Source organism: Haliotis rubra, unplaced genomic scaffold, assembly GCF_003918875.1.
Source record: "Haliotis rubra isolate DU_JTF1 unplaced genomic scaffold, ASM391887v1 Scf203, whole genome shotgun sequence".
Lineage (NCBI taxonomy): Eukaryota > Metazoa > Mollusca > Gastropoda > Lepetellida > Haliotidae > Haliotis > Haliotis rubra.
In genome coordinates, this window is record NW_025766037.1 from 1,352,308 (window position 1) to 1,368,990 (window position 16,683).

General features: G+C 39.9%; 1 protein-coding gene across 1 annotated transcript; it reads right to left on the reverse strand.

Moving 5' to 3' along the window:
• Positions 1–1,280: 1,280 nt before the first annotated feature.
• LOC124275846 (1-acyl-sn-glycerol-3-phosphate acyltransferase alpha-like) lies at positions 1,281–16,552 on the reverse strand. Its single transcript, XM_046711526.1, has 6 exons — positions 16,348–16,552; positions 9,198–9,331; positions 5,894–6,069; positions 5,276–5,371; positions 2,782–2,854; positions 1,281–1,785 (listed from the first exon to the last, which is right to left on the reverse strand). Exons 1-6 carry the CDS (start codon positions 16,530–16,532, stop codon positions 1,625–1,627), a joined length of 825 nt encoding a protein of 274 aa, XP_046567482.1. The 5' UTR covers positions 16,533–16,552; the 3' UTR covers positions 1,281–1,624.
• Positions 16,553–16,683: the final 131 nt, after the last annotated feature.

The window sequence follows — 16,683 nt, forward strand, 5'->3', positions numbered from 1 at the left end:
ACAATGTCTGATAACATCCTATAAGGGTCAAAGATTAACAGAGAAAATATTGCTTTACGATATGTGTTCAATCTACAGCTACATACACTGTGTGTCTGGAATGCACCAAGAAAGGTGTCTGTTGTGATGAGAGCCTGTGGAGAAACACTGTTTGCTCATTAAACATATCATTGGAGGCAGCAAAACATGAAAAACAGTCTTCAAGGTAATATGATAAATACAAACAGTTTCTCTAGAACTGTGTAAAGGTAAAGTGAATTCTTTGGGTGGACCATGAGTCAAAGCACATTGTGCACCATATTTACTTGGGATGGGCCAAGTGTCAAAGCACATTGTGCAATATATTTTCTTGGGATGGTCCAAGTGTCAAAGCACATGGTGTGCCAGTTTCCTGGGATGGGCCCTGTGTTATAGCACATTGTACACCACATTTTCAAGAGATGGTCCAAATGGCAAAAAACACTGTGCACTATTTTCTTGGGATGGTCCAAGTGCCAAAGCACAATGTGCACCATATTTTCTTGGGATGGTCCAAGTGCCAAAGCACAATGTGCACCATCTTTTCTTGGGATGGTCCAAGTGTCAAAGCATACTGTGACCACATTTTCTTGGGGTTGACCTCAGAGGCCGTCTTGAATGGACCCTATGTTAAAGGCCGGGTTTAAACCTGCCTTACACTGTTTGATTTCGGTGATATGATATATATGCTGCACAAATAAATCCTGGATCATGATTTTTAGGGGAGTTTATAGTGAAGACTTAGTATGATATTTCATGAAAATATCAACAAAGCATTCATATTCCAGAACATGCTTTGTTCAATATATTTAACAGCCTCTCTTCCAACAAATCCAGTTTGCTGGTGATGATTGCACGACCCTCTCATTCAATATATACTACTCACACTTTGCTAAGGATCAGTGTCAAAAAATTCACAACTTTACTTAAACAATGTAGATTCATAATTTGAAATTGAATCATTTCTAGGGATGGTAAAACTGATAAAAATAATCTGGTAACCCCTCTTTAGGCAAACAGTCACTTTAAGCTAATATACTACTTATGCACTTGATACATAAAAGTAACCATAAAACTGGTTTTCATGAGTAACCATAAAACTGGTTTTCGCGGCATAAATCAACCATTTCGCAAATCATGGAACGAGTCATTGACAAGTACACAACACCTGTCAATAGCAGGTATGGGATCCACAAGATGAAATGACACACTGAAACCTAGGATCCATGCTTAGATATTTAAATCCAATTTGACCCCACATCATTGTTTTCTGTTGAATCCATGATTTGATCCTTAGCAAAGTGTCACTAGTATATTAATAATCTAATGAAGAAAACAATTTCACGTCAGATCAATGACACAAATAACACCATTCTATCATGTGTAAATATGGATTTGCTCCAAGAGTGGAGCCAGTCATAAAAACAGCATATACATATCCAGCAGAGAAAAAGCTGAAGCATAAAAGAGAGCACAAACATGCTCAATGACAAGTTGAAAGCACACAAATTGTTCTAATTCTTCCAATCAAGAAAGTTTCAGTTTTGTAAAATGAATTCTAAAACCAATTATCCATCTGAGACTTGAAGATCGACTGCTGCAGCTGCTACTTGACTGTGGTGGTAACTCTGGGTTGACGGGACTCTAACGATGTTTGATTGAAGGCGTCCAGCATCTGTTGCCTGACGTCCTCGGTGAGCACCGCAACATCCGCGTCCTTCCTGCCCACTGTATTCACCGGGGGGAGGCATGTGATGATGAATTTACCTGTGACACACAATGACAATGACAGGTGTTTTTTCCTGATTAAAAACTACAGTGAGTGAGTGTGTTTAGTTTTGCGCTGCACTCAGCAATATTACAGATATATGGTGGCAGTCTGTAAATAATCGAGTCTGGACCAGACAATCCAGTGATCAACAGCGTGAGCATCGAACAGCGCAATTGGAACATGACAACATGTGTCAATCAAGTCAGCCAGCCTGACCGCCCGATCCTGTTAGTCGCCTCTTATGACAAGCATGGTTTGCTGAAGACCAATTCTAACCCGGATCTTCAAGGGTCTTCTGCGTGACAAGAATAAAGAACAACGTAATGTGATCTTCTGTGTGGCCTTGGTGTGTATGATACAACCAGAACAAGACGTGTCATAAATAGTTCATTTTCACCAAGATGGAAAGATGTTTGGGTTTCTTAGTGTGGCTTCTAGTGCCTTGACCTTACACGGAGCTCACTCATGAGCTGAAGCAATCAAGAACTCAACTTAAGGATCACAAAATCACTCAGGTAATCAAGAGTGAGTGAGTGAGTGAGTTTAGTTTTACGCCGCACTCAGCAATATCCCAGCTATATGGCGGCGGTCTGTAAATAATCGAGTCTGGACCAGACAATCCAGTGATCAACAGCATGAGCATCGATCTGCCCAATTGGGAACCGATGACATGTGTCAACCAAGTCAGCGAGCTTGACCGACCGATCCTGTTAGTCGCCTTTTACGACAAGCATAGTCGCCTTTTATGGCAAGAACATGGGTTGCTGAAGACCTATTCTACCCCGGATCGTCACGGGTCCAGGTAATCAAGAAGACTTGTGCAGAAAAGCCTTACGTCATGCCTAGTTTAAACTGTGCGACACTGACATTCAAAGTATTGAAATATTTTAATGTAACCCAACAGTCCTTTCTGGTATGAAGGAGTTTATAGCAATCATCAAACCTAAAGGGATCAAATCTCTTGTCACATTTAGCAGACTGTTGATACCTACCCGTTTCAAATCTCTTGTCACGTTTGCTGTAGAAGTCCGAGTAGGAGGAGAAGACAACTGGTACAACCGGAACCTGCAGTGCCAGGAGATACAATCAGAGAGTACAACAACCAAAAATAGAGCAGACAACACAACGCAAGGGCTGCACGGTATATCGGTACATCACAATACACTTTTAAAACGATATGTGTTGCAATGTTTTTTCTCAGAACCGACATATTAGGTGATACAAATACAAAAAGTTTTGTCATTATATCTATGGTTTAATAAATCAACACACTTTCATTCACGTTTTTTCCAATGTAATTAAGTGACAAAACAGCATACTTTAAATACAAAAATTTAAATCACATCTAAATTCGAGATTTCTGTTATTACAACCATAACATATATTTCTAGGGCTTTAGTACATAGAAAATAGGCTCTGCATGTACAATCAGTCACTCACTGTCAAATGCTAGGGCTCCCAATATATTGCAATAAGTATCAGAATACGGCTACCAGAATCGCAATACAACATATTTGCCAATACACAGTAGGGGTGTCACGATACACCAATCTCACGATACGATACGTATCACGATTTTAAGGTCACGATACGATACGTATCGCGATACATAATTATCGTGCCTTTTCATAGCATTACCTTACCGGCAACGTATGCGTTTGCTGACTGGTCCATCAAAATAGTCTAGCCAATCATAAAAGCTGTTAGTTTCCAACCTATTTTTTAAGTAAAGCTAACTACATCTATTTATCGGAGCGATCTGGTATAATTTTACTATCAAGACTTTGACGGAGATGGATATAGCATACAAAATTTGAATCGATAAAGTTTTAAAATAGGAATCGATACACGTAAGCATGTATCGCGTATCGTATCGTCAGTAAAAATGTATCGATGTATCGATACATTCGCGTATCGCGACACCCCTAATACACAGGCCCAGACAACACAAAGTGTACAACAGAAGACAACACAAGCACACTGTACAACACCAACATATTGACCACAAGCATAATATACAACAAGAAGCATTGTCACTAAGGTGACATAATCCCCCGCTGCAAATTATCAAATCAAACTTATAAAGTAATGAAAGTTTAAGATGAAGTTAAATGTCAACAAAAACATGACAATCAACCTCTCTTGATATCTGACTCTTTAGTTGTTCAAACACACACATATTTTCAAGACTGACTTTGACCTTGACATGAATGTCATAGTGTATGAAATATGCAAAAATAGTACTAAAGAAATTGCTTATTGAAAAACATTCAAGAGAAGTCCTAAAAGTCTATGAAGAAAATCCAGGGAACCGTTCTTAAAATATCTTGCTGACAATTCAGGTTAACATGCTGAAACCTTCAAAGTGTCTCTGTGACCTTGAAAATTAAGTGAAGGTCACTGCCCCCTTCCCTGGATGAAGCTTGGTATCAAATATGAAAAACTCCAGTGAATGGTTCTTGAAGTATCTCGCTGACAAGCATAACCTGCAGGTTAATATGCTGAAATCTTCAAAGTGTCTCTGTGACCTTGAAAATTAAGTGAAGGTCACCAAAATTGACTGGGCCCTGCGCCTTCCCTAGATAAAACTTGGTGTTACATATGAAGAAAATCCAGTGAACGGTTCTTGAGATAGCTTAACATGCAGGTTTACATGCTGAAATCTTCAAAGTGTTGCCATGACCTTGAAAATTAAGTGAAGGTCACCAAAATCGACCGGGCCCTGCGCCTTCCCTAGATAAAGCTTGGTATTGAATATGAAGAAAATCCAGTGAACGGTTATTGATATAGCTTAACATGCAGGTAAAATGTTAAAGTCCCCTTGTGACCTAGAAATGAAGGTCAATGTCACCAAACCTGAGTTGGACCTTTTTTATAATGTGATGAAACTAGGTACCAATTATGAAAAGAATCTAGCGAACGGTTGTTAAGATATTCCAATTAAATGCGCATGCGCATGAGGAGGAGGCCTATCTGATCGAAGCCTAATACTATATCCCCCGCTTCGCGCTAAACGCGTGACGGGAGATAAAAAGTGTAGCACACAAGCAGGGGTGGAAATAACTTTAAAATTTCTAGTGTACCCCAGTACAGTGGCACATATAAAACCACTTGCCCTGATCATTTTTCCACTATACCGGCCAAATTTCTTGATGATTTTTTTTAATAAACAACATAATCAACATTGGAAAGTCAACTGGACACCGGTACAGCATGATTTACAAATTTGCTTGCCCTACAGAAAAAACCCACAGGACTGGGACGTCGGGCAATTTCCACCCCTGATGACAACAACAATACGCTTCATACAAAGTGTATACAACACAAGCACATTGCATAACCTGAACATATTTAACAACACAAGCCCAACGTACAAAAATAGGCATATCATACAACAAAAGCACAATGTCCAACACGCATGTTTAAAAGATGTGTAGGAGTATTTGGTAGAAGTTGTGTGCCCACAGAGGAGACAAACAATCTCACCTGGGCCTGCACAGCCAGGTAGAAGGCGCCCTTCTTGAAGGGTAAAATGGAGCCTGAATGGTTACGGGTGCCCTCAGGGAAAATGAACACCTTCACCTGTGAGAATCAAAACACACCTTCAGTTTGCGTTGGTTCACTGATAATGTCATCATGCTGATGTCAGCAAAAAGGTAAAACAAAATGCCACACTCAGCAATATTCTGACTATATGCACTGGTCTGTAAATGGAATAGGTCTTCAGCACCCCATGCATGTTATTACAGGCATTGGGTGGGTGGGGTGCATGGACTAATGAGATCAGGTGGTCAGGCTTGCTGACTTGTTTGACATGTCATTGTATCCCATTTGTGTAGGGATCACCTGATTATTTACAGACCGCCGCCATATAGCTGGAATATTGCTGAGTGCAGCGTTAAACAACAAACCAACCAACCAAAGGCTATATGAGCCGAATTGACCAGAGCCGATGTGTCCAAAGTCCTCAGACAGTATACATCACCAAAGACTACATTAAGTGAATCTATGAGAGTCAATATTACGAGAGTGTCACTTGTATTCATCAAATGTAATTTCATGCAGCAGTTCCTGCAATGTGGACCCATTAGCTATCACATTTACATTGTTCTTGTTGATGAAGTCGGCAGTTTCCTTTATCGTGCTGACGGCCCGGTCATGGTTCAAACGGTCAATGAACACTGTCCCACACAGCCATGCTGCCAGGCCAAATGGCCCAGTGTACATCAGTTCTTTCTTGGCCAAGCTGGTGCAACGTAATGGCCAAATCTCCATCATACCTGCAACATGGTCAACATACAGATGTGATATACATGTACGTCTAAATAGTTCCTCTATCCAGAGGTACAGATAAGCTGCGCTATATCTGCGTAAAGTTATAAATATTTATGTGAAAGTCTATTAGAGATGTGGCAAGCACGCATTACCTATAAAATTTTGTAAATACTCAATAGATGTGATCTTAGATTGAAATAATACACACACAAAAATGTCAAATCTTTTAATGCTATGCAAGCGGGTGGATAGATAAAATAACTGACGCATATTGAAAGGCTCTATTTTAAATCACAAACACCAACATTTAAACTTATTATATGTTTCAAATTAATGGAAAATGGCAAAATACCCAATTGAGTTTGAGTGTGGTGAGTACAATTTATTTGGTTACTCCAAGGAAAATTAGGATACCCAATTGAGATGAAGACAAGCGAGTACATAACTCAATGACCCGAAAAGTTATCTGTAGCTCTGTCTATCCAACCCATTATACTTCCACATGTTGCCTTCCTGAAAGGCATTGTGTAGTTCATATTTCCTCAATTCATTCTGTAACCATGTGACTGGGGGAATAGAAGTAGACTAACAGACAGTTATACACTGTGCCCATAGTGAATACAAAGAGTTATACAAGGACATACAGGGAGTAATGAATGGAGATACAAGGACATACAGGGAGTAAAGCAAGATAACACAAGGACATACAGGGAGGAATGCATGGAGATACAAGGACATACAGGGAGTAATGCAAGTGAACAAAAGGACATACAGGGAATAATGCATGGGGACACAAGGACATACAGGGAGTAATGCATGGAGATACAAGGACATACAGGGAGTAAAGCATGGAGATAATAGGACATACAGGGAGTAATGCATGGAGATACAAGGACATACAGGGAGTAATGCATGGGGATAATAGGACATACAGGGAGTAATGCATGGGGATACAAGGACATACAGGGGGAGTAATGCATACAGGGGAGTAATGCATGGAATAAAAGGACATACAGGGGTAATGCATGGAGATACAATGACATGGGGACAAGGACATACAGGGAGTAATGCATGGGGATAATAGGACATACAGGGAGTAATGCATGGAGATACAAGGACATACAGGGAGTAATGCATGGAGATACAAGGACATACAGGGAGTAATGCATGGAGATACAAGGACATACAGGGAGTAATGCATGGGGATACAAGGACATACAGGGAGTAATGCAAGATAACACAAGGACATACAGGGAGTAATGCATGGGGATACAAGGACATACAGGGAGTAATGCATGGAGATACAAGGACATACAGGGAGTAATGCATGGAGATACAAGGACATACAGGGAGTAATGCATGGGGATACAAGGACATACAGGGAGTAATGCATGGAGATACAAGGACATACAGGGAGTAATGCATGGAGATACAAGGACATACAGGGAGTAATGCATGGGGATACAAGGACATACAGGGAGTAATGCATGGAGATACAAGGACATACAGGGAGTAATGCATGGAGATACAAGGACATACAAGGGAGTAATGCATGGGGATACAAGGACATACAGGGAGTAATGCATGGAGATAACACAAGGACATACAGGGAGTAATGCATGGGGACACATGGACATACAGGGAGTAATGCAAGGGAACACAAAAGGACATACAGGGAGTAATGCATGGGGATACAAGGACATACAGGGAGTAATGCAAGAGAACACAAGGACATACAGGGAGTAATGCATGGAGATACAAGGACATACAGGGAGTAATGCATGGGGATACAAGGACATACAGGGAGTAATGCATGGAGATACAAGGACATAGAGGGAGTAATGCACGGGGATAATAGGACATACAGGGAGTAATGCATGGGGATACAAGGACATACAGGGAGTAATGCACGGGGATAATAGGACATACAGGGAGTAAAGCAAGATGGAAACACAAGGACATACAGGGAGTAATGCATGGAGATACAAGGACATACAGGGAGTAATGCATGGAGATACAAGGACATACAGGGAGTAATGCATGGAGATACAAGGACATACAGGGAGTAATGCATGGGGATACAAGGACATACAGGGAGTAATGACACACAGGGAGTAATGCATGGAGATACAAGGACATACAGGGAGTAATGCATGGAGATACAAGGACATACAGGGAGTAATGCATGGGGATACAAGGACATACAGGGAGTAATGCATGGAGATACAAGGACATACAGGGAGTAATGCATGGAGAGACAACAAGGACACATACAGGTAATGCATGGAGATACAGGGAGTAATGCATGGAGATACAAGGACATACAGGGAGTAATGCATGGAATACAAGGACATACAGGGGGAGTAATGCATTGGGATACAAGGACATACAGGGAGTAATGCATGGGGATACAAGGACATACAGGGGGAGTAATGCATGGAGATACAAGGACATACAGGGAGTAATGCAAGGGAACACAAGGACATACAGGGAGTAATGCATTGGGATACAAGGACATACAGGGAGTAATGCATGGACACACAAGTACATACAGGGAGTAATGCATGGAGATACAAGGACATACAGGGAGTAATGCAATGGGGATACAAGGACACACAGGGAGTAATGCAAGGACACACAAGTACATACAGACCAGGAGTAATTAGAGAACTCAGGATTTGGTTTTACAAGGACATACAAGTACGTGGGGGGAGTAATGCATGGGGATACAAGGACATACAGGGAGTAATGCATGGGGATACAAGGACATACAGTTAATAGTATGTATTATAATACAAGATCCTACAATGAGTTATATATGGGTAATACTAATAGTACTAAAACCAGGACACTCCAGGAGTAACAACAGGTAATACAAGCACATAAAGGGTGTTATGCACAGGTAATACAAGGACATACAGGTAGTTGTATGGGGTATTAGTGAGTGAGTGAGTTTTACGCCGCGCTCAGCAATATTCCAGCCATATGGCGTCCGTCTGAATATAATCGAGTCTGGACCAGACAATCCAGTGATCAACAGCATGAGCATGAGCATGCTAAAGGCCAATTCTAACCCGGATCTTCGGGTCGCACGGGGTATTACATGGAGATATGTGAAAGTAACACAACTCACCAAAGAAGTCGAGAGAGCTCTGATGGTTGGACACCAGGATGTATGGTTTATTTGACTCAAGATTTTCTTTCCCACGGATTTCGATCTCAATTCCAAACAACTTCCTGATGCTCTTGATGGCCGAGCTGACGTATCTACCAAAAAACACATGTCATGTGTCTGAATAATTAAAAATAAAATCTATTCAGGTATTAATCCATAAGATTGAGTAATTTGGGTTTTACTCCACTTTTACCTTTAGCAATATTCCAGCAATATCATGACAGGATACACCAAAAATGGGCTTCAATCAATGAACCCATGTTGGGAATCGAACCCAGGTCTTTGGTGTGACGAGCGAACACTTTAACCATGTTAACCACTAGGCCATACCACCACCCTTAATCCATAAGAGGCAATTTCATTAGTATCAGACCTTTTACTCCAAATCCCCCCCAAAGGTCTGATCAACCACCTTTCATGCCAACAGGAAATCAAGGGATTATCTGGACCTGATAAGGGCCGATATTCAGCACCAAGTCTGTAACAAATGATACAAGAAATTCCCAATTTGAACTAAACAATTCCCAAAACACCATAGATTTATGACATTAAACATGATGAGCACTCTAAAACAATTTAAATATTGACTGATATCATGATTCTATTTCCAAATCTGCCCACCATAGGCACATGGTTTGGAACCGCGGTGAAATCCTGGCAAGCAATTCAATGGAGATCAATAAGAACTTTCTAATCAGTATATCATCATGATCAACAGGGAGGTTTCTGAATTCTCCAAATGTTTGGAACAGCACATCTCACTTTTATTTATGAAAATTGAAGATCAATACACAATTTAAAAAGTAAAATAAAACAAGGTAAGCATCATCATGATCATTGCCGCCATATTGAAAATGTTAAAAACAGTGAGTGCGTGAGTTGAGTTTTATGCAGTTTTAGCAATATTTCAGCAATATCACACTCACAGTGGAGGACACCAGAAATGGGCTTCACACAATGTATCCATGTGGGGAATTGAACCAGTGTCTTCGGCATGAAGAGCAAACGCTTTAACCACTAGGCTATCCCACCAGCCCGTTAGACTTAGAAAGTTTGAGTAAAAGATCATGTGACTAATCATTTCTTGGCTTAAAAACATGAAATATACTGAACATCATTGAAAACGCACCACTTATAAAAGTTCAGATTATTAAAAGCATGTGTAATGAATTGATATTTATTGAGTGGATGGACGACTGACAAAAACAACAACACAGAAAAGACACTCATTCACTGAAATGTTCCACAGTCAGAAAGGATCAAACACACGTGGGGTCAAATCGAAAAGTCAATATCGGGTGTGACCGCCATTTGCATTGACACATGCAGTTCAACGTCTCCTCATTGAGTCAATAAGCGTCCAAATAGAGTTCTTGAGGATGGCATTCCACTTCTGCAGTAGTGCAGCCTCAAGTTCCCGGATGTTTCACATCTGTTGTCGCCGCGAAAGACGTTGACCAATTTCGTCCCACAAGTGTTCCATGGGGGGATACATCTGGCGACTGTGCTGGCCAATGAATAACCTGGATGTGTTGCTGGGCCAAATACTGCATGGAAAGTCTTGTTGTGTGTGCCCGTGCGTTGTCCTGTTGAAAAGTATGGACATCTTGGTGGTGATTGAAGACAGATACGATGTGATTCTCAAGAATCTGCTCACGGTAATAAAGGGCATTAACTTTCCCTTGACAGACATGAAGGCAGTCCTGTGATTGTAATTTATTCCACCCCAGACCATGACACTCCCACCACCCAAAGGTCTGTCTGAACCACACACTCATCAGCATAACGTTCACCACATCTACGCCAAACACGTAATCGGCCGTCAGCATTACGTAGATGAAGACGTGATTCATCAGTGACTAACACACCATGCCATTGTTGTAACCTTTATTGAAAATGCCTGCTAGCCCATTGTATACGCTCATTACAGTGTCTGTCAGTCAGAACTGGTCCAACGTAAGGACGTCGAGCATGGAGCCCTGTAGCGTGTAGACGGCGTCGCATGGAGTCAGCGCTGATGACCCACCACGTCAACCTTGAACTAGTGCAGCAGTCCTTGCAGTCAGCAGTGTTCAATCACTGATACGGACAAGGTCAATATGGCGATCCTGATGGAGCATTGTAACACGTTGTTGCCAAGGTCATTGAAGGTCACGGGTGCTGCCTGTCTACTGATGTCGTCTATGAAGCCTAACGATGGTGGAGTGGCCAAGTCCAAGTTGTCGAGCAATATCCCTGCTGCTGGTGCCAACCTGAATCATGCCTAGTGCACGTTCTCTTTCGTGAGGTGTTAACCTCGGCATCTCTGTCCTCGTTTCACCATCGTTAGTGAAGCAATGACAATCGGTTCTCATACACCTGCTTTTAATGTCACAGTCAATATGATTTCAGAATGATATTCGCGCTTATTTCATGGCGCAGGGGTTCAACATTTTCTTAAAAAGTCACTTGCCATAGGGCAAGTGACTTTAAAAAAGTAACTTGTACTGACTAATTTTCCACTTGCCCTGATTTTATGAAATAATCATGATGATGTAATTATGAAAGAATAAATCAAGTTCTCAACATGGCATTTGATGTTAATGTTTACTGGACTATTTATTGAAAAGTGATAAATAGCAAAGAAAGATAACTCTACTTCATTATCATTGCGAAATTTAATAGCTACATTTTGAGCAGATATGAAATTAAATCCAAGTTTATTTGCAGTTTGAAACCATAAGTGGAAATTATCTAGTAGCCCACGGACAAGTAAGATACCATTATTTGATTGCCCGAAATGAAAACTGACTTGTCCCTGACGTCGGGCGATGGGATATTTTAACCCCTGTGGCGTGGCTGCATGTTGATGCATTTTGGAATTAAGAGTCATACTGTGGACAGGAATTTGTTTCTAAAGCATTTTTCAACTGGACATGCCCTTCGACTTCATGTTAGTTATATTCATTGATCATTGTCATGCTGAAATCCATCTTGATGAAAATATGGACAATTTTAGACTGGTGCGTTTTCAATGATGTTCAGTATATATACTCAAACTATACATGACACCATGGTAACCAACGCAATGATCATGAAGATTGTTAAGCTATAAAATGTGACCTGTGAAGGTACTTTGGATAATCTAAAAATGCTCAATGTGAAACAGCTTGATATAGACAATGATAGACACATGTTAGGAATATGAAAACTGTCACGAAACCAACATGATCATGATTAAGTGGCACATCTGATTGTCCACAAACACGTCACATGTCAAAATGGCACATATGGTGACATAATGGACAATTAGTTCAGCATGGTGCAGTAACCATGGTAACATGTTACTGAATGATAATGATACCTCATTACCTGGCCTACACAGGAATCTGTCTTGGCCAGCTCAGTATAGTGCAAATGTCTGTAATAATCAAAAATTAGTATAAAACATTTCCAAACTGTATAGAGCTAACATGGTTATAACTATTCTGTCATACAGACCCTGAAACAAATTTATAACACTATGTGGCAAGTCTAGGTTGCCAGTTTCAAAATGAAAAAAGTCTCTGGGCTCCTTATCATTATATTTTAGGATTATAATTTAGGAACTGTTTATTCTGTAAAATATGTTCATTTCAGAGACTAGATGTTAGTCTAGGTTATAACTAACGCTGTGGCTTTGTAAGTTGACCTGCACGGACTTTTATTTCCTCAAAAAAAAAAGATCAGTATATATGATATGGAGGAAGTGGTTTTGATATGCAGTTGAAAACCATTGCAATGAACATTTGTTGAAGTGACACTACCTCTGGAAAAAGAGAAGTGTGAACCCAGCACTGGATGGAAGTATGTACCTAGCAATATACAGTGAAAGAGTGTGTGCATGATTATTGGCCAGGAAAGCAGAGTTTGATGTTAATATTTTTACTATTAGTACTAAACCTAATCTAATGTGAACTATTCAAATTTACTAGACCTAACCTAATGTGAACTATACCAAACTGTTGGAAGACAAAAGGTTATTTTTGTTATCAGCAGGTTTATATTAGTACTAGACCTAACCTAATGTGAACTATACCAAACTGCTGGCAGACAAAAGGTTATTTTTGTTATCAGCAGGTTTATACTACAGTGCATACTAGAAGAACAAACTATATTAAACACAAAACCATGTGATAATTGTTGTTTTCTTTTGTCCATTATGAATATTGTATACTTTAACTTTTGATTTTTCTGAAGAACATATATCATTGAAGAAAAACTATGATAGTCTTTTTACACTTAAATAAGCTTAATAACGATCTCTGTAACACTCATTGTAATAGATGTGTGCAAGATTTTCAAAAGCAAAAATAAACAAATACAGTGATTTGAAACAATGTTCGTTAAATATCTACACAACCAGTCAGACTAGCCAGACAAGATTTTAACTAGACTGAACCAGCTATTTACTCTACAATGTCGTTTGGACGTGCCTTGGTGTCAAACCCTGGGAAAGCTAAATTCTAAACTATATGCAAACTAGTAGGGGTGTCGCGATACGCGAATGTATCGATGCATCGATAGATTTTTACTGACGATACGATACGCGATACATGCTTGCGTGTATCGATTCCTATTTTAAAACTTTATCGATTCAATTTTTTATGCTATATCCATCTCCTTCAAAGTCTTGATAGTAAAATTATACGAGACCGCTCCGATGAATAGATGTAGCTAGCTATACTTAAAAAATAGGTTGGAAACTAACAGCTTTTGTGATTGGCTAGACTATTTTGATGGACCTATAAGCGAGCGCGTACGTTGCCGGTAAGGTAATGCTATGAAAAGGCGAGAAAATTATGTATCGCGATACGTATCGTATCGTGACCTTAAAATCGTGATACGTATCGGATCGTATCGTGAGATTGGTGTATCGTGACACCCCTACAAACTAGTGTGTAAGTGTAGTGGTTCTAGCGCAGATTCTGTGATTACACGAAAGATCCTTTTCCAAAAGTAAGCAGTAACTACAGATCAAAGGAATTCACAGATGACATAACCTATTGACAAGCATATCATATAACAAATGACAATTATTTGGTCCTCAATAGCATAAAGACATGTGGTGTGTAATGTTGGCAACACTTAGTCAACTTACTGCCATTTACAGTCGAGCACCTTTGTCTCAATATTCATGGGACCAAGAAACAATATCGAGTAACCGAACTTCGAGACATCCAACCAGGGCATATCATCACATTTCACTATTCTCAGTATGTTTTGATTTGAAACTATAATCTGTTATCAGTAGTGTTTAGTCGTAACAGTGAGTACTTCCTAATTAATTCCTTCTTAGTTAATCCTAATTAATTAACAAGTGACACCTTCAACTCAATTAGCCCTAATTAGTTTACACTATTGCATCCCTTTGATTCATGCTGCACCATGTGTAAACGTGTGAAAACATCCTCAGTTCAGAGGGATACTTGCCCATGAAAGGTAGGTGAATATTGAGTTTCTTTGCAAATAACGAGTTAAAAGGGTAATTTTGATTGTTGGGACCATGAGATATATCGAGATATCCCAAATATCGAGACATCCGTATCGAGTTAAAAGAGCAAGAATAATGATAAATCATGAAGGATTTTGCTGGGATGAGATGTTATATCGAGACAACCGAGATATCGAGTTATCAGAGTTCGACACAACGGTGCTCGACTGTATAGGTATGATTGACCATGTTTACAATGTTACATAATAGTCCATACATGTATGTAAAACAGCAACGTGTCCATGGAATTCTGTCAAGTTTATCTGGTTGTCCTTCAAGGAAGGCAGACATCAATTTGCCAATATTTACTTTTTCACCAGGACTGACCATTGCTAACCTACTTCCATGGCAACGTAAGCATTGGCCTGCTTGCATTGAAAACAAACAGAATAGTCAGAATAGTGTTTGGGTTTTAACGCCAACACTTGAACTTGAGGTATAAGAGATGTGTCATCAGCCTGGCTCATGGGGGGGTCAGTAGGTCAAAGATCATTCTCTGTCTGATCAGAGGAATAATCACAAACTAACATCAGTAGCTGTTGAACATTATGCATGATTTTGTTTCATGTCATGTGTTGGTACATTTATGCTCAGCATGATCAGTTAGGATAAATATATAGTTCATGTGTAACCTGCAATGTCCAATGCAGCAGGGGTTGAAAATACCATTGGCTGACACCAGGGTCCAGTCGAATTCTCCGGTTGGTCAAGTAAATATCCACATTAAACTTAACCGTGGTACAGTAGTGCCAAACTACTGAAATGTTTTGATATATGTATTTTGATGATGAAATAAAAATGCAATTGATAAAGACTATTTGCAAAAAAACCCAAATTGTTAAATGTGGACTAGTGAAATTAATATTTGCTCACATGGATTTTGAAAGTTTCTGGACCTGTGTCCACTAGAGTTTTGATGAAATGTTCAACCCCCTGAATGCAGGGGTGTTATGTTGTAGTGTGTGAGTGTTCTCTATGATACAACACCTGGGTAGAAGTGTTAAAATATCAGTTTGTAGGTTTGAGTTAGGCTAATATAACCAGAGACCATATTGTCTGATATAACCAAGATATATTACCAAGGAAACTTTGATTAAGGGGAAACAGTCAGAATCCTCGATATCATATGTCCCAGTTTCATCTATATCTATTCCTGCCCGGACTCAATTATTAATCATGTTAACTAAGCAAATGGTACAAAGACTAGTAGAATATTTCGCGAAGCATAGTACCACTCGCGATCAGGCAAGCGGGAACAACTACACACGGTTTCGGGTTGAGGACTTTGGACTCGTCCGCCGTTTAGGGTACCGGGTACATTTCTGTATACAGAAACGCACATGGGGTACATATCTGTTGTACCCGTGTCGACAACGACCCCTTGCTTCAGCAGTACACTGCTATCACACTCTGAGGTACGCAAATAGCATCCCTGTTGACAACCAAAATGTATGCAGATATGACGAGTGCTTGGAGCATTACTTTAGAACTCAGTTTCAAATTTGATAGTAAAATAAGGAAAACTTGTGTGATGTCGAAAACGAAACTGCTCGGTCATCGTCTGCTTCACTCAGATGTAAACATTCATTAGCTTACCCATAATTCGTGACATCCTTCGCCCGTGGAAGACTCAGGAAAATAACCATGAAAGCCAAAAGATTGACAATGACATAGTAGAAGAAAAACTTGGCATAATACTTGAACGTGCTGTTCAGCTCGTACAGAATAGGAAGTATCAACAGGAAGCCAATGACAACCCACTGCAACACATCCAGCGCCATTTCCTCCAGTTTTCACACGTGACAAAGGTTATTGCCGTAAAGTGGTCTGGTGTAACGTAAAGCGAGTTGTAATGTCGCAAACACTCATTGGCGCTTTAGAGGTCGATATGATAAATCCAATAATTGTTTTAATGTCTTTTAATACGAGAAT